The sequence below is a fragment of the Vulpes lagopus genome, chromosome 21 (genome assembly GCF_018345385.1).
Source record: "Vulpes lagopus strain Blue_001 chromosome 21, ASM1834538v1, whole genome shotgun sequence".
In the NCBI taxonomy this organism is placed as follows: Eukaryota; Metazoa; Chordata; class Mammalia; order Carnivora; family Canidae; genus Vulpes; species Vulpes lagopus.
This window is the reverse complement of record NC_054844.1, coordinates 5137274-5163638: the sequence shown is the minus strand read 5'-3', so window position 1 is coordinate 5163638 and position 26365 is coordinate 5137274. Positions and strand designations below refer to the sequence as shown.

The 26365-nt window shown below is 40.1% G+C and overlaps 1 protein-coding gene across 1 annotated transcript in view; it reads left to right on the top strand.

Annotated features, from left to right (window-relative positions):
- Positions 1–20001, top strand: part of LOC121480096 (ubiquitin-conjugating enzyme E2 N-like) — a 36460-nt gene extending 16459 nt beyond the window's left edge. Inside the window, exon 5 of the mRNA XM_041736391.1 lies at positions 19367–20001. Coding sequence (XP_041592325.1) covers positions 19367–19872 — 506 coding nt within the window. The 3' untranslated portion in view covers positions 19873–20001. The remainder of the gene's footprint in view (positions 1–19366) is intronic.
- The last annotated feature ends 6364 nt before the right edge of the window (positions 20002–26365 follow it).

Sequence of the window (26365 nt, the reverse complement as noted above, 5' to 3'; positions counted from 1 at the left end):
TTATTTTTTATTTTATTTTATTTTTTTCCTTCACCTTTTTATTATATAATTAACATGAGGTCAATAGAGGAGAAACAGAAGGTAAAAGTAAAATAAAGGAGAAATAAAAAACTGCTTATAATTTCATTATACAAAAATAATCCCCTTACTATTTTGGTGCATCTATTTCTGGACTTTGGAAAAATGCATAGTTACTACACGTATTTCTTGAAAGATATTTTAAAAAGTGATCATTGACATTAATTTCCAGTGACAATGACAAAACAGTCTTAAAAGAAGAATGCATTTCCTGACAACTTAAGTATGGGGTTCTTCCTCAAGAATTCCAATGTGCCTTTCCACCTTTTGTTCCTTTGTTTTATTGTAAGTGCATTCCAGTTGCTTTCCTCTGTCTACCTGACATCCCCCCAGGCTAGAATTAGTCCAATTTAACAGACAGATTGCTAGCTCAAATATAGGTAGGACACCATACTTTTAATCAGAGTATGGTCCAGGGAAAGAATGCAAACTGTCTCACTTCTTGATATCAAATGATTTGAAAAGTTCCTTACCAATCTTTTCTGGTGGAGAATTGGAAGTGCTTGCTCCTCAAGATAAGACCAGGACAGTTGGGAATGAACTTGGGCTTCCTTCCCAAGGATTTGCCTTTATAGTCTCCAAGAGTAGATTTCAACTTGGTCTGCTTTTCTTGAAAGTTGGGTGACCCAGGATTTTTGACTTTTCAGTGCTTTCCCTGTTTCCCCCTCTTCTCTGAAACTGTTACATAGCATATATTTATTTGTATGTGAAATTAAAATGGAGAATTTTGAAAAGAATGATATTTTAAATGGACTGGAAACCTATACTGAGAGTTCTGACATGAGTTGCAGGCATTTTTCTCTTTGACTATACACTGTGGTATACTGATCAGTAGTCTCAGCCCTACACCCCCTGCAAAATGTCTCTCCCTTGCTGTGGTCTCATTGTAGGCTGGGTGTCCTTCCCTGCCCCGGACTTTGAGCTTGGCATGTTGACTTTCTTTGGCCAACATGCTAGAAAACATAGCATGAGCAAAGGCTTGAATATGCTTAGATGGTTGGTCTTGCCCTCTTGTGCACCTTTGTCCTGGGATGAATTTACACTGGAAAACCACTGGCCCAAGGAGGATGAAAGACATGTGGAGCAGGTTAGAAGCCAAGGCAAGCCCAGGTCACCCTACATCAGCTGAGCCCCTGCTGATCTATAGATGCAGAAGCAAGAAAAATGCTTATAATTGAATGCCATTGAGTTTCAGACTTTTATCCCCCGCCCGCCCCCCCCCCCCCCCCCCCCGCCAGCATCATTGTAGTATTGCCAACTGATAAACACAGACTGGGCCAGTGCATGTGGAAAGCAGAAATAGGATGCCTGATAAAACAGCCAATTAATAACCATTAAATAGTAAACATTTAGGAGGTCTAGTATTTTTCTAATACCAAATTACAACCATTTGGCTCTGTTTCCTCTGAGACATTCTCACCAGGTATGAGTGATTTGGAGAACAATACCATATGTCTGGCACTGTGCTTTGAGGGGGCTATTATAGGGAACACAGAAAGGAACAGAGGCAGTTTGGTGTAGATAAAAGAGCATTAACTTTGAAGTTGGAAAATGCAATTTTTAAAATTACACTTTTTTTTTTTTTTTTTTGCTACTTGCTTGTTGTGGGGCCAGTGACAAGTCGTTTAGCATCTCTAAGGTATAACACACAATGTGAACGTAATACTATTTAATATATCCCTATCTTACAAGATGTAAGTATCTAGCACAATGTTGACAGAGAAGGCATCCAATGAAATAGTCACCCTAAAAATTATTGTTGTTAATGAAGCATCTCAAAGAGTTACTGATCATTTTACATACAGGCTTATCTCATGGAAACATAAGTAAGAATGCCAGACAGGATATGGAAGATGCTCACTGAGTAGAAATGTTGGCTGGAATGGAGGAATTCATGTTGAGGTCAAGAGAAAGACCTAGAAAGGTAAGTGTGGGCAAAAGAGGCTGTTTTCATGACATAAAGCTTGAGCTTCAGTCCCCTCATTGCCGCAGACCCCTTCAATGACCCTGGGAAAGGCCCTAGGTATCTTATATTCTTTTTCTTAAAGAGGGCTCCACAAACTGTATAGGCTTCTGAGATCCACTGCTACACAACCCCAGGTATGTCATGGTGTGGTGAGCCTCACGGTCAGGCTGAGAATTTCAGGTTTCTTGTGTAAATCCTGGAGAATTATCCAGTGGGGGAGGAAGTGGCAATGTTGGTGCTCCTGGAAACTGCTCAATTTCCTGGCATCCAGAGAATTTGCTCAGCTCCTCTGTATTGGTGAAGACGCCTCACAGAGCATGCCCAGATCAGCAGACAGAGAGAAAACCCTGAACTCTACTCCCCTCCCTTGGGCAAGCCAATACAGGTCCCTCTGTTCATGTGGGATCTGCTGTGGCTCACCCACGGCCTCTAACAATTTGGGGAATCTAAAGCATGGTGCCGCTTTCCTGCCGGCTCCAAGCCGGCTGACACCACCATCCGGCTAAGGAGATTAAGCAGGCTTTATTTACAGAAGCCTTCTAGTGACAGCAGCACCCACCACACCCAGGTAGAGCCTGGGAAGAATGAAAGCACATTCTTTTCTTGTTGCCACTGAATGCCAGGGCAAAGGCTCCATCTGCCACAAAGATTGTCTACACAGGTACTAGAGAGTTCTGGTCAGAGGCTACCCTAACAAGGCCTCATGGAAAGATCAACTCCAGTTGTAGAGTCTAGAGCATGATGATGGCCAGTGCAGAGACCAGGTCTTGTATCCAGGGAGGCCTGTGTCATCTATGCTATGCTTAGCATAGGAAAGGGACTCAATGAACATTTGCAGAATAAATGGATGAAGGAGTAGGAATGGCAATCACCAATGCCATTGCCTCTGTGTCATATCTTTTCCCCAGTCTTCATTTCAGGAAGAAAGAGTTTTTCAATAGTAAGTATCTTTTAAACACAAGTATTAACACAAAAAAGGTGATTTTATTAGTAAGTAATAGAAATCAACCCCTTAATGTGGAACTTTTATTCAAAGAGTTTGAATAGACCCAAAGAAATTACTCCCCTGTCCTCCCACTGTATGCCTTTCACTTGTGTGCATATGTACACACACATACACACTTACATACATGCGTGGAGAGAGGTGCTACATGGCGTTAAATGTATATTCTCTGGAGTTACATACTTTGGGCTGGGGTCCCAGTTCTTCTATTTATTAATGGTATGACCTTAGGCAAGCTACTTAGCTTGTTTGGGCCCCGATGTACTTATCTTTAAGATGGACTAGGGATCCCTGGGTGGCGCAGCGGTTTAGCACCTGCCTTTGGCCCAGGGCGCGATCCTGGAGACCCGGGATCGGATCCCACGTCGGGCCTCCGGTGCATGGAGCCTGCTTCTCCCTCTGCCTGTGTCTCTGCCTCTCTCTCTCTCTCTCTCTCTCTCTCTCTCTCTGTGTGTGTGACTATTAAAAAAAAAAAAAAAAAAGATGGACTAGTGGTACCAACCACTTCACAGTGTTTGTGAGGAAGGTCAATGAAGATAATATAAAGTGCCTTAAAACAAAACACGTGAACGGTTTTTGGTACGTACAGGGCAGCCTGTATGAGATGAAATGAGTAGAAATTGAGTAGAAATGAGTTGGAGATGAGTACTTTGCTTTTGCTGTCCCTCTGGAGATGGAGATGAGTACTTTGCTTTTGCTGTCACTCTGTGGGGACAAGAAAATAATATGTATTCCTGCCTACATTGCACGATGGAGAATGAGATGGAGATGAGTACTTTGCTTTTGTTGTCACTCTGTGGGGACAAGAAAATAATATGTATTCCTGCCTACATTGCACGATAGGGTTTGGTGGATGATGTGGGAAATACTTCTGTAAATTCCTAAACCTTCAGGGAGAAACCAGTGGGAGGCTAGGAAAGACTTCCTAAAAGAAATGATTTTGAAAAGCATATGAGATGCCTGATCTCTCAGCACTTAACCTCACTTTTTAAAAACCCAAATACCTCAGGTATCTGTGACCCCTATAAAGATACTAGTGCTAAATTATGACTTGTGTTTCTGATTTCTATCCCAAGATCCATGTGTTTTTTTCAATTTCTCCCTCTCCATGTTATTTGTGGATTTGTCTACTGTAAGTTGCATAACCAGTGGTTTTCTTTGTGAGGACCTTAGCAAACCCCTCTTGGTCAGCTTGGGCTGCTATAAAAAAATGCCATCAACAGGATGGCTTAAACAGCAAACATTTATTTCTCACAGTTCTGAAGACCTAGACCTAAGATCTAGGTGCTGGAGGATTTAGTTCCTAGTGTGAGCCCTCTTCCTGGCTGATTGACAATGGTATCCTTGCAGAGAGGGAGAGGGAGAGGGAGATGGAGAGAGAGAAGGAAAGGGAGAGGGAGAGAGAGAGAGAGATAGAGAGAGAGATCTGATGACTTATAAACACACTAATCCTATCATGAGGGTTCTACCCCATGACCTCATCTAAGCTTCTAAGCCCAATTACATTCTAAAGGCCCAATCTCCAAATACTATCTTACTGGAGGTTAGAACTTCAACATAAAAATTTTGAAGAAGACAAAATTCAATCCATAGAATTCTGTCCCTTGTCCCCCCAGATCATGTCCCTCTTGCATGCAGAGTTCATACAGTTCATCCCAATAGCCCCCAAAGTCTTAACTCATTCCAGCATCAACTCTAACATCTAAAGCCCAGTCTCATTTAATGCCACCTAAATGAAAATTTGTTTTAAAAATTTTATGTATTCATAAGACACATGCACAGAGAGACAGAGACATAGGCAGAGGTTCCCTGCAGAGAACCCAATGTAGGACTTGATTCCAGGACCCCAGGACCCCAGGATTATGCCCTAAGCCAATGGCAGACACTCAACCACTGAGCCACCCAGGTGTCCTCATCTAAATGAAATTTGAATGAGATTTGAGGTATTTTTTTTTATCCTGAGACAAAATTCCCCTCTAGCTGTAAACCTATAACACCAAATAAGATGTACTTTCAAGGACAATAGTGGGACAAGAACAGAATAGACATTCCCGTTCCAAAGAGAGAAATTGGAAAGATGGCAATGGTAATGGGTCCCAAGCAAGTCCAAAACCTAGCAAGGCAAATTCCATGAGATCTTATAGTTCAAGAATAATCATCTTTGGCTCAACGCTCCGCCCTCTAGGCTCACCATGGTGGCAGCATCATACCCATGGCTGCACAATGTGCAGTGGCTCTCTGTGGGGGTGGGGGAGGATAGCCCATGCTGTGGCTCTCTGCAGTGGTCCCATTCTTTCACAAAGAGGTAAAGATAGCCTTGCCCCTGCCTGTTCCCTCCAGATCCCTGGGCCTATGCACTCTGGGCCTGGGGTGGGAGTGGCATCCCTGATGATCTCTGAATTGCTTTTTTGTTGTTGTTGTTGTTGTTCTGAGAGAAGTAGTTTTTTTTTTTTTAATAGATCTTATTTATTTATTCATAATAGACATAGAGAGAGAGAGAGAGAGAGAGAGAGAGAGAGAGGCAGAGACACAGGCAGAGGGAGAAGCAGGCTCCATACTGGGAGCCTGACGTGGGACTCGATCCTGGGACACCAGGATTACACCCGGGGCTGAAGGCAGGCGCTAAACCGCTGAGCCACCCAAGGATCCCCTCTGAATTGCCTTTGGGCCCTCTTCTGGAAGGATAGCACACATTCATAGCCAAATAGCTTTACGGTCTCATCTTGTAGGATCTAAGAAGTCCAACAGCTTTCATGCATTTCCTCCCAACTTTCCTTGTCCCTTTTAGTTCAAACTGGCAGGGTCTTGACTGGTATAATGCCATCTCCTCTGGCATCTGTTGAAAAGGCAGATTAGACTCATGAGTTGCACTCATGATCCTTTATTATGTGGTTGCTCAGCCACACTGTTAGAGATCTCTTCAGAGCAAACTTTATTTTTTGCAACATGTATGGTCTGAGAATCTTCCAAACCTCCATGTTCTGGTTCCTTTTTGATTAACATTTCTGTCTCCAATGACTTTCCCCCATTGCATTTTACTGTAAGCCGTTAGGAGGGACCAAGCCACTCTTTCAACACTTTGCTTAGGAAGCTCCTCAGCTAAATAGAAAATTTCATCTCTTGCAAGTTCTACAAGGCACAAGAACACTAGAACACAAAACACTAGAACATGAACACAATTCAGCCAAGCTCTTAGCATTTTATTTTATTTAAATATTTTATATATTTATTTGACAGAGAAAGAGAGAGAGAGAGAGCACACAAGCAGGGGGGAGCAGCAGAGAGAGAGGGAGAAGAAGGCTCCCTGCCGAGCAGGGAGCTTGACTCGGGGGCTGGATCCCAGGACCCCAGGATCATGACGCGAGCCAAAGGCAGACACTCAACCAACTGAGCCAGCCAGGGGCCCCAGCTCTTAGCATTTTATAACAAGGACTACCTTTCCTCTGGTTTCCAATAATGTTTTCCTTACTTCCATCTGAAACCAAACCACAATGTTTTTACCATCCGTATTTCTACCAACATTTTGTTCATGATTATTTTATAAATTCTCTTAGAAGATGGAAGCTTCCTGTACAGGTCCTCCAGACTAATATAGTCATTATGGAGATGAGATCCAGGGGCTGGCTCAAAACTGAGCCAAAGGACATTTTTAGGACCCTTTTTCCTACAGCTAACTTATCGTCTATTCTCCCAAACATCTTTTGTGTTCTAGCCACAATTCCTGCCACCCTTGGCTTAATGTTTTAATCTTGGATTCCTAGTGCTCCAGGGTTGCAAGCCATTATTTTTTCTTATCATATAGAAACTTAATATCTTTGCTTGGCATTTTCTCAGTAGTTGGGCAGTCTCCTGAATTATTTTATGCTGCAAGGCAGAAATATAACAACTGAGTGCTCTGGTTTCTCAGGAATTGGTTTGGCTTACTCTGGGACACCCTTGAAAGCCTGATATATAGAAGGAGAAAAAGGCCTACATTCTAATCTTGTTTTTGCTACCAAGTAGCTGTGTGACCTTGGGCGAGTTGACTCATCTCGCTGGTCCTGAATTTGTTTATCTGTTAAATAAAATTTGAGGGTTAGGTACATTCATTCTTGCTCTAAAGTTCTATGATTCATCTGTTTTGCAACAGTGAAGGGAAAAAAAGAATCCCTGACCTTTGAATCCCTCAAAGGCACCATCCTTCCTGTAGCCCAGAGAGCTATGGCTTGTGCTCTATCAAAAAGTTAATTTCTTTTTTTGTATTTAAAGTACTGTTTATTTGTGATTTCACATTAATTGGCATTATATCTAAGAGCAATTCCAGATAACATTATCTGGATACAGAGGTTCATTCTTTATGCCAAAGCAAGTAAACAGAAGCACTATCAAAAGGTGCAAATAGTTCACTGTTGTGTTAAAAAAATATTTATGCATGTTGAATTCATTTAATATACATTATACATTACATATATGTACACACATTTAAAAAGTTATGGAAAAGCATAATCCATAGGTTACTTTTTATACTTGTGTTGTAATACAACATAAATGATGTCGAACAGTAAAAAAATTCTCAATTACAGAATCAAGCAACTGAAAGTTTCCACTAAGAAATTAAAACATTGATTCCAGTAGTTAGTGAGATCTAGAATGAAATTTCCCAGCTCGGTTTCAACTTTGCATCATCGTACACATACAGTCAAATAGAACCAGCTCTAGAACATACTGTAACCAATGCAATTTTTTATGTCAATTCACCCTCCAGAAATAACTAGGATTATTTTTATCCACCAAGCATCTTGGATCATTGATTTTACACTGATTTGTGACATCACTTAGATGAAGAGGGAAAATCCTATAAAAAGTCTAGGTTTAAATTTGTATTTACATTTGATAGAAAGTTAATTGAAAAGACGAGAAAATTTTGTAAAAAATTAAGAAGTGACAATTTTCTCTCTGGGGGTTGAGACCCATGCTTTCTTCTCTTGCTGCTTTCTAAAGATACAGAAGATAAAAGGATTTGACCCTTTTAAAACTCAAATATCAACCAAGAAATGCAATGATTTTGGCAGAGAAGCAGATTTTTGAAATTTGGGACATTCTATCGTGACTATGAGTCTTTCTCAAGTTAAAACCATCCTCCCTGTGACACTGTTTTGTTTTCTTCATTTTTCATTTTCTTATTCTTCCCCTTCTCATTTGGTTACTTTACGAGAGCTTAATTCATTGGTAATACTAAGAGAAAAATACATACTAAGGTTCAAATATGAATCTTGTTATACCTTGAAATGCTCTAATTCCCTTTTGGATACCAAGCCCCAGATTCCAGAATTTGATTTAAGTATGTTCAGTACCAAGCAGTACCAAGTTTAAATATTCTCAACGGTTAAATGACTTAATATGTTCATAATGCTTTTGTACTGAGCAGTGTACAAATGTCTCAACATATAAAAATTGCTGGGATGCCTGGGTGGCTCCGCGGTTGAGCGTCTGCCTTTGGCTCAGGGCATGGTCCCAGAGTCCTTGGGATCGAGTGCCACATCGGGCTTCCTGCATGGAGCCTGCTTCTCCCTCTGCCTGTGTCTCTGCCTCTCTCTGTGTGTCTCTCATGAATAAGTAAATAAAACTTTTTGAAAAAAGATTTTATTTATTTATTCATGAGAGACACACACACACACACACACACAGATAGAGAGAGAGAGGGAGAGAGAGGCAGAGACACAGGCAGAGGGAGGAGCAGGCTCCACGCAGGAAGCCCGATGCGGGACTCGATCCCCAGACTCGGGATCACACCCCGAGCCAAAGGCAGACGCTCAACCACTGAGCCACCAGGCGTCCCAATAAATGAAATCTTAAAAAAACATATAAAAATCGCTTTGGCCAGAGTTAAACTAAATAATCCACACTATATGTACAAAATCTCCTTTGTTGTAAAATAAGGGGCTATCTCAACTAATAAAAAAAAGGAAGTTTTCAGAAATTATAGTTCATCAAAATGACTCTCTTTTAGGCAAAGTTACTTCAGATGAAATTTTATGCTAGACAAAAATTCCAAATGAATCTTAAATTAAAAAAAATTATGTGCCAGCGTATGTTACTGTTAGAGATTCTTATCTTAGAAACTTTTAAAGTAGTCTGTTAATGCCCACTGAAACAATGGGAACCCAAAAGGTACAGTCCATATTCATGGTAAAAAATTATAATCTAATTACCAGATGAAGCAGATACTGAGAAATAAAAATTCTCAAAGGGTTAATTTCTTGCTCTTAGTCAGCAGATGAGCTTTGCATGGGGATATATATATATATATATATATATATATATATATATCCAGCTCCACCTTTTCTTGGTCCTTTAGGGGAAAGAAATAGGGGATGGTACCTTGTAGGCTTTTATTTGCCAAGCTGTAAGGAAGTACACACCACTTTGTTTCTATTATGTTGGCCACGATTTAGTAACATGATGAAATCTAATTGTTAGGGAGGTGAGAATATGTAACCTAATTTTGTATCCAGGAAAAGGCAGAGAACATGACCATGGGTAAATGACAGCAAAGTGGGGATACTGAGGCACCAGCTTGTCTTGATGAAGCTTGACGTGGATAGCCTCTGGGAAGCTTCTGGATCTCTTTCTTTCTGCACAGAGGTTCTTACATCCTAGTTTGGTACTGTAAGCTATAGTGAAAAATATGTTCTGTGTTTGAACAGTGGCCATGTTCATTCTTTGACTCATATGTTCATTCAGCAAATAGTTATGGACATCACATTTAGACTAGAAACTGTGCATTTACAAAAAAAAAAAAAAATCAGTATTTCATGGTCCAAGACCTCAAGGAGCTTACAGTCTAGCAGATGAGCCAGGGCAACTGCAAGAACAACTGTCATACACGGCAGTGTGTGGTAACAAGCATAGGATAGGGACAGCATGTTATAGAATATCTGGTGTGGAGAATACTGATTGATTTATGGTGTTTTATGCAGGCATCTGAGAATAGCAAGGGTCTTACAAATGGGTTTGTGATGAGAGCAGAGAGTGAGCAGAGACAGGTAGAGAGGATGAAATGACATGATGCTGAAGATGGAAGGATAGAAGTCAGGGAAGCCAACTTCGCGAGAGCCTTGAGGAGTTTGGACTGTATTTGTTAGAAAATGAAGACAGTCTTGAACATTTAGGCAGGTTGGCTTTTGAAGAGAAAGAAATCTTTAGTGTACCACACCCTCTGACCTTGGCCAGAATACTTACGAATGCTGCCTGGTTACAGAAGAGACAAGGGAACAAATGTGCATGGTATAGGTTCCTGGAAAGCAGACCAAACCCAGATCCACCAAGGGAAGGTGGTAGTGGTACTAAGGCTAATGTTGCTGTGGACACTACCTCTCCACAGGAACCCACACTTCATTGTTAGCAAACATTCCACTGACCTCTAGTGGTCAAAATGGTGCCCAAACGATCCCACTTATCCCTGTTCCACAAGTTTTTTCCTCGTAATATATGTTGAGGAAGAAGTTGCTTAGAATAGAGCTTTTCTTCTTCTCATGTCATCTATTTTGTCCTGAATGATCTTTTCCCTTTCATTCAACTAAATCTATTCACCATTCTCTCAGCAAAGGTGGTTGGGGAAAGCTTTAGGGCTGGAGGAGACATGATATTTGAAGTTGTGTCCAAGTTGGTCATAGCCAGCAGAAGCTCTTTTCATCTCATACAATATCCGGGTTGCAGTGAAGGATGTGCACAGACTAAACGTCAGTATCCTATTCATAGTTAAATTTTATTAGACTGTGAAGTGGGGTCAAGTCTTCCAATAATAATCACTAATGCTTGGCAATCACTATATATTAGATGCCATTCTAAATACTTGAGATATAAAAGTTTATTTAATCTTCACAAAAAAACCTTGGAAACAGGCATTGTTATACTTAATTTTCAAGATGAGGAAATTGAGGTACAAGGGGGATAAGCAACTAGTTCAAGATTACATAGCTAAGCCCTAACGGAACAGACATCTGACCCAAACAGCTTAATCGCAGAACCTGTGCTTTCAGCCACAACAGGATATTAGTTCCCAGCATCATCTTGGAATAGCCATATGACATTTCTAAGGTCCCCGGGCTTCTGCTTCCTCATCTGCTACACAAAGGGACTGAACCAGAGCAGAGATTTCAGACTTTGCTCAGAAGGGAAACAGACGCAGGTAATAGGGCATTTGCTGTAGCTAGAGCAGGGGATCCATAACCCACCTCACTTCTCCTTCCCTCCCTCGAGGAGCTCTTAAACTCCTGGGAAGGATCTCAGGACTTCAGGGAGCTGGAGGGCACCAAAGAATTGTTTAGATAGTATTTATTTAGTACTAATTGTATTTCTGGCATTGCATTAGATGTTTTAGAACTATTGTACACTTAATCTTCACAAAAATCTTATGGAGTAGCTGTTATGATTTGTATTTGACAGAGTAAACTAAAGAGAGAATTAAATATCTAGCCTGAAGTCACACAGCGAATAAGCAGCAAAACTGGATGCAAGTCCAGGTCTGTTTGACCCCAAATCTCATGCCTTTCACAGCAAAATTTGTGGTCCCTCTGATTAGTGAGACTGTGTCCTGGGGTCTGGTTTCAAACCTACTCTCAGAGTGGCTGTTCCAGATAAGGAGAAGGTGAAGATGATCCTACCTGCAGGGCAGCGGGGAAAGCTGAAGGTAAAGGGGAGCTTACAGAAAGAACCCAAATGACACTGGGACATCCTCACTTCAGCTTAGGTCACCTCAAGCAGACAGCTGGCCACCAGGGTCACTGTCAATAAGAATGGAGGCCACCTCTGCCCTTACAGAATGTTTATGTCCAAGGAAACTGTTTTTACTTAAGTTCCTGCTTTCAAGGCTCCTTTCTAGATCCTGGCTCCCACACTAGGAGATAGTAAAGTAGAAGCCTTTGTCACCAGCCTAGATATGAGCTGCGTCTAGGAGGAAACTGCAAACCCTGGGTGAGCAGGGCTGTCAGATCAGCCCACATCACCTAGCTCACTTGGTGGTTGCTTATCTCCACTTGGCAGGTATGAAGAAATTGTTGGTTAGAGGCACCCTTGGAGGCCCCCTTTCTTGAAGGCATGTGTGTGTTGTTCTTCAGATTTATAGTTTTTGCTCTAAATCTAGGGTCTGGATAGAAAAGTAATCATCTATAGAACATGATGCTATCTCCTAATTTAAAAAAACATCTGATTTTTTTTTTTTTAAACATCTGATTTCTAAGCAGTGCGTTTTTATAGAAGAGATTCAGAAGACCTGAGTCCTAGCCCTAGCTCTGCTCTTACTGGCTGTATGATGTTGGGTAAATCTTGTTTCCTCTCTGGCCTTACAATAGGGAAGCAACTGACCAAGTGTACCCAGTAAGCTAATGCACGGTTAGGACTTAAAGCTAAGCCGTTATTCCCTCTTCATATCATGTGATTGATGGATTTACTACATAATTGGATTAATTCACTAATGCAACAAATGTTTATTAAGCTTTCCCTCTATGCCAGGGATCATGCCAGAAACCAGGAATACTGTGATGAATAGAAAAAAACAGACTCCAAACAAGAGGGAAACTCTGAAATCATCAAGTTGCTCATTTTCTATTAAAGATGAAGAAAGTGAGGCCCAAAGCGGGAAAGATAGTGACTCGATCACAGAGAAAGTGAAGCGATATAAAATAACCTTGGCTCTCTGTGAGCATGAAAATGGACTATGTAAATTAATTTACTATATTTAGCTGAATTTTGTGTATGTAGGGTCAAAAGGACTGATAAAAAAATGAGAAGAAGGGGGTGGGAACCTTATTTGGAGGCACAGAAGTCATAGTAAGAGGTCAGTACTAAATGAACCCAGGCAAGTCTTTTATTCCTCACTGTGGCTTTTTGTTCTTTAAGAATAGTAGGAATTTCTGCATTCAGAGGAATGTCTAGTATAAAGTGTGATTTCTCTAATATGAATTACAGCTGGGAGTGGAAGCAGGGTAAATGATACTAAGTTTAGAGAAATTGTTCCCCTATAAAGTCCTTGCTCAAATGCCGGCCACTTGATAAAGAGCAAAATGCCCTTGAGTGGTTCTCTGATTGCCTGAGCTTGGCAAGTCCAAGGATGCATCTGAGGATGGTGGACAATAAAGCTCCTAGGAGACACACAATCTGATTGTGTGTTAGAGCCGATATTTTGTGCTTTGTGATCACAAGAAACATGTTGCCATCTGATTTCTGGCGATAATCATTTCTCCTCACTTGTAACCTGAGGATTACATTCAAGACTGGGAGCAAGCTAACATTATCTGAATGGAACCATACACAGTTTTGAAGTTCAGCATTTTACCTCATTTCTTTAAATATTTTTTTATTTTAGAGCAAGAAGGGGAGTGCTTGTTCATGAGCAGGGAGGAGAGGGACAAAGGAGAGAGACAATCTCAAGTACACTCCCTGCTGAGGAGGCTCCATCTCACTACCCATGAGGTTATAACCCCAGCCAAAATCATGAGTCAGATGCTTAACTGACTAAGCCACCCAGGTGCCCCATGAAGTTCACCATTTTAAATTAATGTATTGCAAACCAAAACATCACACCTTAATTTATCTTTTAAGTAGATGTTGATATTAATTGTTTTATACCAGATTATTTTTAGTGTCTGAATTATTGGATATGATGGTAGTTGAAATAAGCTCTGAGATAAATCCAAAAAGATGAAGAATAAAAGTTGAATTCCCTCTGTATGGGCTACCTACATAACCGTCACCTTCATCATTTATTTACTCCTTTACTTACATAAAATGATCAAGCAAGAGCCCTCATCTTTGAGGAGCTTACAGTCTAGTGGAGGAAATAAATGCATGAAGAGAATAGTTCAGTAAAAGGTGATACATGCTCTCGAAGAAGCATACTCAAAGTATGACTGATGGTTAAAACCATACTTTCTAAAAAAGATGAAGCATTTTCACTTCGTATCATAAGCCCCCACGAAAAAGAATGCATTTTATGCCAACTTGAATGGCAACAGTATGAAGCACAAAGCAATATGCCCATTAGAGCAAGAATTCAAGGGATCCCTGGGTGGCTGGGGATCCCTGGGTGGCTCAGTGGTTTAGCGCCTGCCTTCGGCCCAGGGCATGATCCTGGAGTCCCAGGATCAAGTCCCACATCAGGCTCCCTGCATGGAGCCTGCTTCTCCCTCTGCCAGTGTCTCTGCCTCTCTCTGTCTCTCATGAATAAATAAATAAAATCTTAAAAAAAAAAAAAGAGCAAGAATTCAGTGCTTCTGATGCCATAACCACCCCCTACCCCCACTCACCCTCCAACAGTTCCAGCCTGGTTCCTCTGGAAAACCAGTGTTCCTTTACATCTTGGCTTTCTCCTGAGAGTGCTAAGCCTTGGCCCAAGGAATTATGGGGACCAGTACTTGCTGACATTTCTTGACTGAGTCCCTGCGATGTTTCCCAGTCATGTGTTCTCACCAGTATGTGCCCAGGTTTCCATGTGGAGCTCATCTTCCTTGAACCTTAACCTCAGAGAAGTGATGATGGTCTCTTGAAGCCAAGAGTGCCTGAAGAACAAACAAGACTGGGAAGTGAGGAAATTGAGGGTATAGAAGGGAATGGGGTAAAGAAAAGGGGAAGTCAAGACAAGGAAGGGGATTTTATAGTTTCTGGATCTAGTCACATCCTACCTGGTTGAGTCCCAGACCTCATTTGGCTTAAAGATGATCCACCACGATGAAGGAGTATGTATTGGCCCTGGGCATTCATGGTTGAGCTGGACCGCAGCTGTAGTCTCAGGCTGAATCCATCTGTGGAGGTCGGCCCCAGGGTGACCTTGGCCTCTTCCAAAAACCTGTTCAGTCAGACCAGACTAAAGGATGGGGGGAATGGCAGGAGGCCAGATGGCAGGGGCTAAAGCTGGGGTGGATACTGTGGCTGATGGGTTTAGGGCCCCTGGCTGGACTTCTGTCCCTGTCCTCACCAAACTCTCTTTCTTGTGGCTAGCAGGAGGAACCAAGTGGCTGTGGGGAATTAGTAATGAGATATGGAGTCATTCACCTCCAGGTCACTAGTTCAAAACCAGGTCAACACTGAGTCAAAGTTCCCAACCAGGGAGGGCGTGGTGTGTGGCTTGAAGGCAGATATTTGCCCTCCCAGTAGACAGCTCAAGCAGGTCAGCCTGGGCCACAGGGCAAGGAGCTCTGTCCCTGGTGACATGCTGTGCAGGCCAGAGAGGCTTCCATGTGGGGCTTGTCCTTCTGGCTCCATTCTCTCCAAGACCTAGATTCTCTGCCTCCAGGCCAGGTCACACTCATATATGCTTACATAGAGGTCTGCATGTCAAAAGAATCCAGGTAGGCAGCACTCAGATCATCTGGCAATAGCTCTGTGTCCTTAGAAATAAATCTCTGGCTCTCTGAAGTCAGAGACCACATCAATAATATACATATACATGCATCACTCTTTAGCACATCCCAATTTTGTTATCTTGCCTTATCATTATATAAACTAGCTTATTTATTTGTCTATTGCCTGAAACTTACCACTATTATCATGTAAGTACTTGAAAGCAAAGACCCTATCTATGCCTGGCACTTTATTAAGTACTTAAGAATTGTTTATTGAATGAATGAATGAATGAATGAATGAATGAATATATTAAATAAGGAATGAATCCCTGGTGCCTCACACAGTGTCTGGCAGAGAGGATATCCTCAAAGATATTTGCTAAATGAGTGAATGAATGAATTCATGGATCACAGAATGAAAGTTTTAAGAAACATTAGCTTCTAGCATGCTCCTAGTAATCATTTACTGACAGAAAATCAGCAAGTTTTTCTCAACATCAAACTAAAATTCCAAACCAAAAGCACAGTGCTTGGCTCACAGTAGATGATTGGCAAATGTTTCTTGAGTGAATGAATGACAAATGGATGGATGAATGGATGGACAGACAAGAGGATCAAACAAGTAAGGCTAGCATACATGAATGAAGCAAAACTCAAAAGATTAATAAAAGTTAATTTTTTCCTTTTCATTGAAAATGTTGGGCTTCTGTTTTCTCTGTTTCCATAACTCTAGATCTGGAATGTTCTCATGTATTCAGCTCAGCCTGATTAAGTCTTTTAAATCATTTATTCATTTCCATGTGTTTTTCCAGTATTCACTGTATGCCAGACATATACAAAGATGAGTAAGACACAATACAAGCAGTGGAGTCAGACAAGTCTTGTAACTTTCTTTGCCTGTCATTTGGTTAAAGTATCTTTTATTTATTTATCGTATAACCTTTTGTCCACTCATTCATGTGTTCATTGGACACTTGCTTCCATGCCAGTTCTACACTACGTAGCTACAACGCGTTAGACTGTCTGGTTGTGTTTTGTGTGGTTATCCTATGTCTTGTAGCTATAGTGTCTTTCCTAGATAAGTGACTACTCATTCAGATACAGAAGCAGGAATTATTCATAAATCAGAACTAACTTCTAATAAAAATTTCAGGCAGGGGCAATACTGAACACATTTGCTCTAGTACCACTGGAAATTAGCAAGTATGTGGAGATTTTCAATAATACGACTGCTTATAACACCTAAAAGTGTTGTCATTTCAAGCTATATTTCTCCAGGGAAGAATTGAAGTAGGCTTGTATTCAAGAAAATTGCTGTAACATCTTTGAGTGTCTACTATATGCCAGACATTGTGCTATATGTTGAGAATGATGGATAAAAACTTGATCTGGGTTTCTAAAAGATCTAAATCTAGTTAAATATATAAAAACACTTTGGTCAATATGATGAGGATTATAAGTAAGGTATGTTTGGATGCAGTGGGAGTAGAGGGTTTGATTCATTATGTTTTGGGAAGTTGAAGTGGGTTTTACAATCAAGCCAATATTTGAAGTTTGCTTTGGCCAAGGAATAGAAGTTTGTGAAAGGAGAGAAGGACCCTTCAGGAGAAGGGTGTGGCATAGCCTAAGTCTGCTGGTTGTAGATGTGTGAAAGTTTATAGAACCAGAAGTAATCATGAATTGTCAGTGTGGCTAGGATATAGGGCATTCTTTTCAGAAGAGAATGGAACTGGAAAAGCATTTAGGAGCCAGACCAAAGGTTTCCTAAAGATTATACTAAAGAGCTTGATTTTTAATGTCGAGGTAATGGGGAATAATCAAATTAGTGCTTTGGATTATTATGTTTTGGTGGAGAGGGGGAATTCCCCATTTCCTACAATATGGCAAATTAGATGACCTGAAAATTCTCCTCTCAAAGTTCTTAGAAATGATGAAGCAAAATATTTTTAAAACTTTATCTACATGCTAAGCTGAAATCACAAGAAAATAAGGAAGATTCCCCCCCGGGGAAAGCAAATTGAAAATAAATGTTGAATTTATTTGAAATTTGAAATTTTCAAATTGAATTTGAAATAAATTGAATTGAAAATAAATGCAGCCAGCAATTGAACAGATATGAGAAAATCCTGGCTGTTGAGGCAGGTACAGAGAGGACTGAGTTTTTAAGCTTTCAGAATTTTACAGTTTTAAATTTTGATTGGGTTTTTTAGGTACACAGAAATATTGAATATGAGGCCTTGAGTCTATGCCAGATGGAGAGTTAAAATTAAGGCCTGGTGTAAAGTTAGAAAAGGCTTATAAGGAAACATTCTGTTTACCTACAAAGGGAGATGCCACATAACCTTATCTGTTGAACCTGGCTGAGTAGAAAAAAGAGGTGTCCCTAATAATCTCATCACCACATGCTCACCTTCATGTGAGTGGATCAAGGGTTTGCATTTACATTACCTGAGTGGTGAGGAGTCTCCAGGTCAATGAGGTAATGAAAAGTCATCTTGGGCAGATGATACTACTGGGACTTCATGATACACAAAATGGCCCTGTGGGACACAAGCTTAGTGCAGGTCATTCAGAATTCTCATGACTGATGTAGTGAATTCTCAGCTCTGAAGTTATAGTGTCACAACTCACCGCTGGCAAACATCAGCGGACACATGAACAATTGTTATAGAGCTCTAAGAATCATCATTCAGAAAGTAGAGCTATTGGTGACACAATGTATACTAGTATCTTTTAAAAATAATTAAAGATGGGGAGCCTGGGTGGTTCATTTGGTTAAGTGGTTACCTTTGGCTCAGATCATAATCCAGGGGTCCTAGGATTGAGCCTCTCCTTGGGCTCCCTGCTTGGCAGGGAGCCTGTTTCTCTCCCTCTGCCTTTCCCCAACTTCATGCTGACTCTGTGTCTCTCTCTCATACTCTCTCACACACAAATAAATAAATAAAATTTTTAAATAATAATTAAGGATATATAAAGGGAAAAATGGAAAAAAATAACATATCGTAAGACACTATGCAAAAAACCCCAGACAAGTTTGAAAAAACAAACAGAATTTAGAAAAACAAAAGTATTGTAGTTGACACCGATCTGCATAGCAAAAGCTAGAGTTTAAGAACTGGCAGCTTTCAGAAAACTGCTCCAAATGAAGCAGAGACAAAAAGATTACATAAAGATTAATACAAAAACAAGATTATGAGACATGGAGGACAGAATGAGGGTAAACAAATGACTAATAGGAATTTCAGGAGGAGAATATTAAGAAAATGAGGAAATAACCAAAGAGAAAAAGACTGTGAATTTTCTAGAATCTATGAAAAAAATGAATCTTCAGAGGCAGGAAATGAGTTCTAAGAAAGATAAAACTAAATCTGTACTAAGTAACATCACAGAAAAAAATTAAAAAACCCAAAATGGGGAATGCCTGGCTGGCTCACTAGGTAGCATGTGCAATTCTAGCTCTCAGGCTATGAGTTCAAGCCCCATGTTGGGTGAAGAGATTACTTTAAAAAATAAAATCTTAAAAAAAAAAAAAAGATCTTAAGAGTGCAAGAGAGAAATATGGTTTGCTCACAAAGGAATGATAATTAGACTGATGACTGACTTCTCAAAAAGCAGCAATGAAAGCCAGAAATCAGTGGAATAACGTTTTTAAGGTGTTGAGAGAAATTAACCTCCATTTCTATCTCCTTCAACAATCAATAACCAGGAGAATTTACTATTAAAGACCCTTATGGAGAGGATTTCTAGAAATATGCATTTTAGGAAAGAAGAAATTGGACCCATAGGGAAAAATTCAGAGGCAAGAAGCAATGGTAATTCAAAGAGGTTGGTAAGCATCTAGGCAAAGCCAAAAAATGTATTCATTGCTCAAAAATAGCAATAATAATAATAATAAATAATAACAACAACAATAAAATTTAGATGTAGAAAAGTCAGATGGAAGTGCCTAAAACGCTGGATGGTGATAACACGTAACATTAAAACATTCTGGCGTGTGAGGCGAGCGGAGCCGGAGTCGAGAGCAGAGGCCGAACTGGGGATCTGACAGGAAGGCCGGGCTGCCCCGCAGGATTATCAAGGAGACCCAGCGTTTGCTGGCAGAACCAGTTCCTGGCATTAAAGCAGAACCAGATGAGAGCAACGCCCGTTATTTTCATGTGGTCATTGCTGGCCCCCAGGATTCCCCCCTTGAGGGAGGGACTTTTGAACTTGAACTATTCCTTCCAGAAGAATACCCGATGGCAGGCCCTAAAGTACGTTTCATGACCAAAATTTATCATCCTAATGTAGACAAGTTGGGAAGAATATGTTTAGATATTTTGAAAGATAAGTGGTCCCCACTGCAGGTCTGCACAGTTCTGCTATCCATCCTGGCTTTGTTAAGTGCTCCCAATCCAGATGATCCGTTAGCAAATGATGTAGCAGAGCAGTGGAAGACCAACGAAGCCCAAGCCATAGAAACAGCTAGAGCATGGACTAGGTTATATGCCATGAATAATATTTAAAATCGATCTGATCATCAAGTGTGCATCACTTCTCCTGTTCTGCCAAGACTTCTTCCTTTTTTGTTTGCATTTAATGGACACAGTCTTAGGAACATTACAGAATAAAAGCCCAGACATCTTCAGTCCTTTGGTGATTAAATGCACATTAGCAAATCTATGTCTTGTTCTGATTCACTGTTATATAAAGCATGAGCAGAGGCAGAAGTACCATCTGGATTGTTGTGAAACAACAATTTGTTTTCCAAATATATAAAAGCAGTGGCCCCTCTCTGCTTTTATTCATTTCCCCCATCATGGTTTAAGTATAAAGCACTGTGAATGAAGGTAGTTGTCAGGGTTAGCTGCAAGGGTGTGGGTGTTTTTCTTTATTATTATTTTTGAAGGGGAGAGGTAGTTTTATTTTAATTTTATGGGCTCCTTTCCCCCTTTTTATGGTGATCTAATTGCATCGGTTAAAAGCAGCTAACCAGTTCTTTATAATATGCTTCTCTAGCCAAGTCTAACTTTATTTAGACACTGTAGATGGACAAGCTTGATTGTTTGAACCAAAATGGGAACATTAAACAAACATCACAGCCCTCACTAATAACATTGTGACTTTGCTGTCAAGTGTAGAATCCTTCCTTCAAGAAAAAGCTTGTGACCATTTTGTATGGCCTGCCTGGAAACTTCTGTAAATCTTATGTTTTAGTAAAATATTTTTTATTATTCTAAAAAAAAAATGAAACATTCTTAATTCCTTATGTCATATGGGAAGAGGTAGAGATATTAACTTTAGACTTCAGGGCCAGTATGCTTGACAAAAATTGAAGGTTAACCATGAAAAGAGTAAAAACAGAATATGCAGTTTTGAGGTTAATGGAGGAAAAGGGAGAAATACAGAAAACGTGATCCAAAAGAAGATAGGAGGGTTGATTCAGTAAGTGTCTGCCTTCAGCTCAGATCATGATCCCGGGGTCCTGGGATGGAGCCTCACATTGGGCTTCTTGCTCCATAGGGAGCCTGCTTCTTCTCCCTCTCCCTCTGCCTGCCACTCCCCCTGCTTGTTCTCTCTCTCTGTCAAATAAATAAATAAATAAACAAATAAACAAACAAATGAATAAATAAATAAATAAAATATTTTTTAAAAATCAACAAAAGAATATAGGAAAAAAGCAAGAAAAGGTTTTCTTTTTTTTACTGTAATATTATTTTTTAAAATAATAAATTTATTTTTTATTGGTGTTCAATTTGCCAATATACAGTATAACACCCAGTGCTCATCCCGTCAAGTGCCCCCCTCAGTGCCTGTCACCCATTCACCCCCCCCCCCCACCTCCTCCCCTTCCAGCACCCCTAGTTCATTTCCCAGAGTTAGGAGTCTTTTTTTTTTTTTTTTTTGAGTTAGGAGTCTTTATGTCCTGTCTCCCTTTCTGTTATTTCCTACGCATTTCTTCTCCCTTCCCTTCTATTCCCTTTCACTATTATTTATATTCCCCAAATGAATGAGAACATATAATGTCTGTCCTCCGACTGACTTAAAGAAAAAGTTTTCATAAAGCAAAGTAAATACTACAAAAAAGAAATCGTGAAAATAAATCCAAATATCTTAGGAAACACAATACATTTAATGGATTAGACTCAGGTTTGATGTGGGGAAAAAAAGCAAAAAGCAAACTTACTTCTGCTGTTTTCCAAATATATACCTACACCAGAAGGATTCAAAAAGGTGGAAAGTAAGAGGATAAAAGGTATAGCAGGCCAGTACTAATCAAGACAAAACTGTAGCTATTACAACTGCAACAGAGTAAATGTCTTTTTTTTTAAGGCAAAAAAAAAGAGAGATCATTATATAGTGATAAAAGGAATGATTCATCAGAAGATATAACAAATGCTAATTTGTATTAAATACTCTCAAAATATATAAAAGCAAAAGTCAACTGCATTACAAGAAGGAGCTGACAAGTCTTCATAGGATATTTTTAAAAATTTCTTTTCCTTATAGGATATTTTAAAATACACCTTTCTGGTCATTGATAAATAAAATGACATAAAAATTGGCATTGATTGGGGTGCCTGGGTGGGTCAATCCATTATGCGTCCAACTCTTGGTTTCGGCTCAGGTTTTGATCTAGGATCATGAGATGGAGCCCTGCCTCTCCCTCTGCCCCTCCCCCACTCTCTCACTCTCTTTCTCAAAAATAAATAAATCAATCTTTTTTTTTTTTTTAGAAAATTGGCTTTAATTTATAAGAACTGAATGACATGAGCAAGATTGATCTAAACATATGTAGAATCTTGCACCCAACAACTGAAGAACAGAGACTTTCTTTCTTTTTTTTTTTTTAATAGAGATTTTATTTAGTTATTCATGACAGACACAGAGACAGAGACAGGCAGAGACACAGGCAGAGAGAGAAGCAGGCTCCATGCAGGGAGCCCGACGTGGGACTTGATCCCAGGTCCCCAGAATCAGGCCTTGGGCTGAAGGCAGAGCTAAACCGCTGAGCCACCTGGGCTGCCCAGAACATAGACTTTCAAACACATAAGAAATGTTTGCAAAAAATTAGAAGGTTCTGAGCCACAAAGCAGGTCTCAAACAAAGGGCCAAAGCATAAATACTACATAACTCACCCTTTCTGACCAAAATAAAAGTAAGTTCTAAATGAACAACAAAAAAGGTAACTAAAGCAGTAACAACGTATGTTCAGCATTTAAAGCATTTCTACACAATCCACGGGTCAAGGAAAAATTGTTAATAGAGATAAACACATACTTGGAACAAAATTTGAATTTCTACTTAATAAAACTCGAGGGATATGTTAAGAAGGACTGAGAACATTGGGCACCTTTGCCCCTCAGGGGATATTTGACGCTGTGTGGAAACAATTTTGTTGTCACAACTGGGGGCAGATACTACTAGCAGCATGTGGTAGAGGCCAGAGATGCTGTTATCCTACAATTCAAAGGCCAGCCACCCACAATAAAGAATTATCTGGCCCCAAATGTCAATACGGCAGATGTTAAGAAACCCTGACTTGGAAGGTAAGTTATGGTACTAAGGATTATACAGGAAAAGTAGAATGGTAACTATGTTGGCAAAATGAGGATAGATTAGAAGCCAGAGCTAGGTGGCAAGAAAGTTAGTAGGTTATTGTAATAATAAAGATGGACAATAGTGGGGACTTAGCCTGAGGCAGTGGCAACAGGAAGGGAGTAAGAAAAGAATTTAAAAGTGCGTTAACAGAATCTGGAGACAAGTAAAGGAGATAGAGGTGTGAGAAAATGACATGGCTCAGTAGGGACACCCCAGGGTAGAAGCAAACTGCAAAACTTCACAAATTTCTTAGTCAACCATGATGGTCTCCTGGGGCTGATGTCAACCGGGCATCCACAAGCATCCAGCCCAGGGAACATGGTCAAAGATCTGTGGCTGAGTGCCATGGGTCCCCAACAAGGAAGTGAGGTCGAGGCCTTGTCCTGGAAGGCGTGAAGCTGGCAGATACAGGTTCCCTGAGAAGGAGACAGTGGGGAGAAAATGTGCTTTCTGAATGATCAGATACAAGAGCACCTGTGGTGGGGGCGTGAGTGGTGGAATTCGCTAGTCCCCAAGGCCTTATCTTGTTCACGTGATCATGATACAAGCCACGGAAGAAGTTTCCAATTCCACCATGGTAGAGAAAAAGAAAGAGACCTGACCACATGTACCACAGCGCAGAGTTTCAAAGACCACATTTAAGGTGTGTTTCAAACAGCCATTGTGAAGCTAGAGCAGTCCTAGACTCCTGTCAGTGTAAACAGAGTTATATTTACTAGCAGGAGGCCTAAAATAGAAATCCTGTGGGCAGCAGGCTCTTCCTCATTAACATTGTATCTTCAATACCTAAGTGGATATCCATGGGAGAGTTGCTATCAATTGTTAATGCCAAAAACAGTGGCTGGTGGGCAATTCTTTTTCTTTTACATTTTATGGGGAAATTCAAATGGCACCAGTCACAGTCTGGCAACAGCATTGGTGGAAATGCTTAGAGAGTTCTCTCTTTGGATCTAGTTGGTCTCCACGGGTTGATGTTTGGTATCTGAAGAGCCTCAAACAGGTGGCTGAGGGAACTTGTAGGCTCATTGTTCAAAAGAACGTTACAGATAGTCACTAAATTAACTTCTCTGAGCCTCTTTCAGGGTCTTACGGTGTTTCTGACCTAATGTGATTTGGGTTTTTTTTTCCATCTAGATAAAAGACAATCTATTAGTCGAAGTAGCTGGTAATTTTTATTTATTTGTTTCTCATCAGACTCTCTCTCTGAAGTACATGCAGATATTTACTTGGTTTGTGAGTGTATGGGGGAGAGACACAGGGCGGTAGACACAAAGAAAGGCAAAGAGACAAAGGACTCATCTATTCATGTTGCCTCCTCTGTTCAGTTGTCTGTCCTGTTGAACCACCTGTCTCTGTAAAACTTAGGATAAATAGAACTTCTGAGTACATGGTGGCGGTGGTGAGGAGAAAAGAGTGCAGAGAGAATGACTAAAACATGGGAACAAAAGAGGCTGAGGAAGGAGGGATGGATGGTAGGAAGGTGAGTGTGTGTGTGGCTATTTTTTCTGCTTTTAGCCAGCAGTTTCTTGGTTCTGGGTCTTTCTGTGGAGAAGACATGTCCATGTTGCTGAGGATGGACCATCTGGTTGCCTGGGGCCCTGGGGCCATATTTATTTAGGGTCTTGGGGTTATAAAGAAGGAACTGAAGTAAAGGTGCAACAGCTCTAGCCCCAATCAAAGTGGAACTGGGGCTGAGGGAGGAGCAGGGGAGCAGGGGGATCCAGGACATATTGTATAATGTCACTGCCCACCTGGCACTGGGCTGTCTCCTTCCTCTAGTAAGGGTCAGGAAGAGACATTGTAGAACTTATACAGACTGGTTGACCTGTTTGTAGGCTGAAGTGATTGTTGGATTTCAACTTCAAGATGTTAGCCTATTTGAAAGTATCTTTGCCTACAAAAGTGAATTTATTCAGCACATTTCCAGGAAAAACAAGGATGTTACAATGAACATTTTCTGTTATCTTGTGAAAGTATTCCAATAGCAATATCTCTGTGCACTTCATAGTACCTAATGTTTGTTTAAGTTATTTTCACAGCTACAATCTCATGTGGTTCCATAAGGAAGTAAGAGATATCACTGCTATCTGTTTTAATCCTTAGGACATTGGTATGCTTGCTCCTTTCTGATAATAAAAATTGTTTGATTGATCATCTCTTATTTTTTGCTTTGGTTACCAGGAAGCTCAGAACCAAATTTATAGCCTAAATATAACTGACTTTATTTTTGATTATGGTTTTGATTTTTTGCTTACATTCTTATTTTCCCTGCATCTGTTTTTTTTTTCCATTTCTAATTGTATTTTACTATTTTATTCTCCTTTGAATTTGGTTAGAAGTTCATTGCATTCATGCAACAAATATTTATATTATCCTTTATGCTCCCTTTTCCTCTACCCTGTTTTATTTGTCTCCATAGCACTTAACATCTTCTAATGTGCCACATATTTTACTTCTTTATCACTTATTACATATCTTTTCTAACTTCCTAACACTGTCAATAGAAATTAAGCTCCACAAAGGTAGGGATTTTGTCTCTTCTGTTCTATACTGTATTTCCAGAGTCTAGAGCAGTGCCTGGCACGTTGAAGGCTCTCAATGAATACCTATTAAGTTAAAGAATCATTTTCTACATGCCAGGTTCTGTGCTAGGAGATGGGAATCAGAGTTGGCTCCATGGTATGTGATCCGTGCAAGCTTACAGAGCCCTACACTTGGACAGGCTGCACACTTGGTTTAATGCTCTTCTGTCACCATCTTGAAATCCTTAATACGTTTTGAACAGAGAACCCCACATTTTCATTTTACACTGGTTTCTGGATTCTATGATCAGTCATGATGGACATATACCAGTGTAATTACCTGAATAGGTCTTGAACAATTCAATAGAAGGTTAAATCTTAGGAATCATAAAAAATATACACACCAAAAATATTTATTTTAACCAAGAACATATATATGTATACATACACACACATCTTCATGAATCTTTTGATACAGAGTCAATGCCTTTGCTCTGACATCTTCTTTATATAAAACCCACCCTTAATGCATCATCTGTGATTTCCTGTTTTCATTTCTTTAAAGTGGAAGGGAAAATTAAAAATAGAGTTGAAAAGAAATCTGACCGCAGAATTCTTCTATAGTTTTATAATCCTTTCTCCAATATTTTATAATTATTTCACTCATTCCGAAGCAAGTTTTGGTGTCTTATCCTTATCAAGTCTTTCTAAATTATTATTATTTTTTAAAAAATTATCTATCTATTTATTTATTTATTTATGATAGTCACACACAGAGAGAGAGAGAGAGGCAGAGACATAGGCAGAGGGAGAAGCAGGCTCCATGCACCGGGAGCCTGATGTGGGATTTGATCCTGGGTCTCCAGGATCGCGCCCTGGGCCAAAGGCAGGGGCT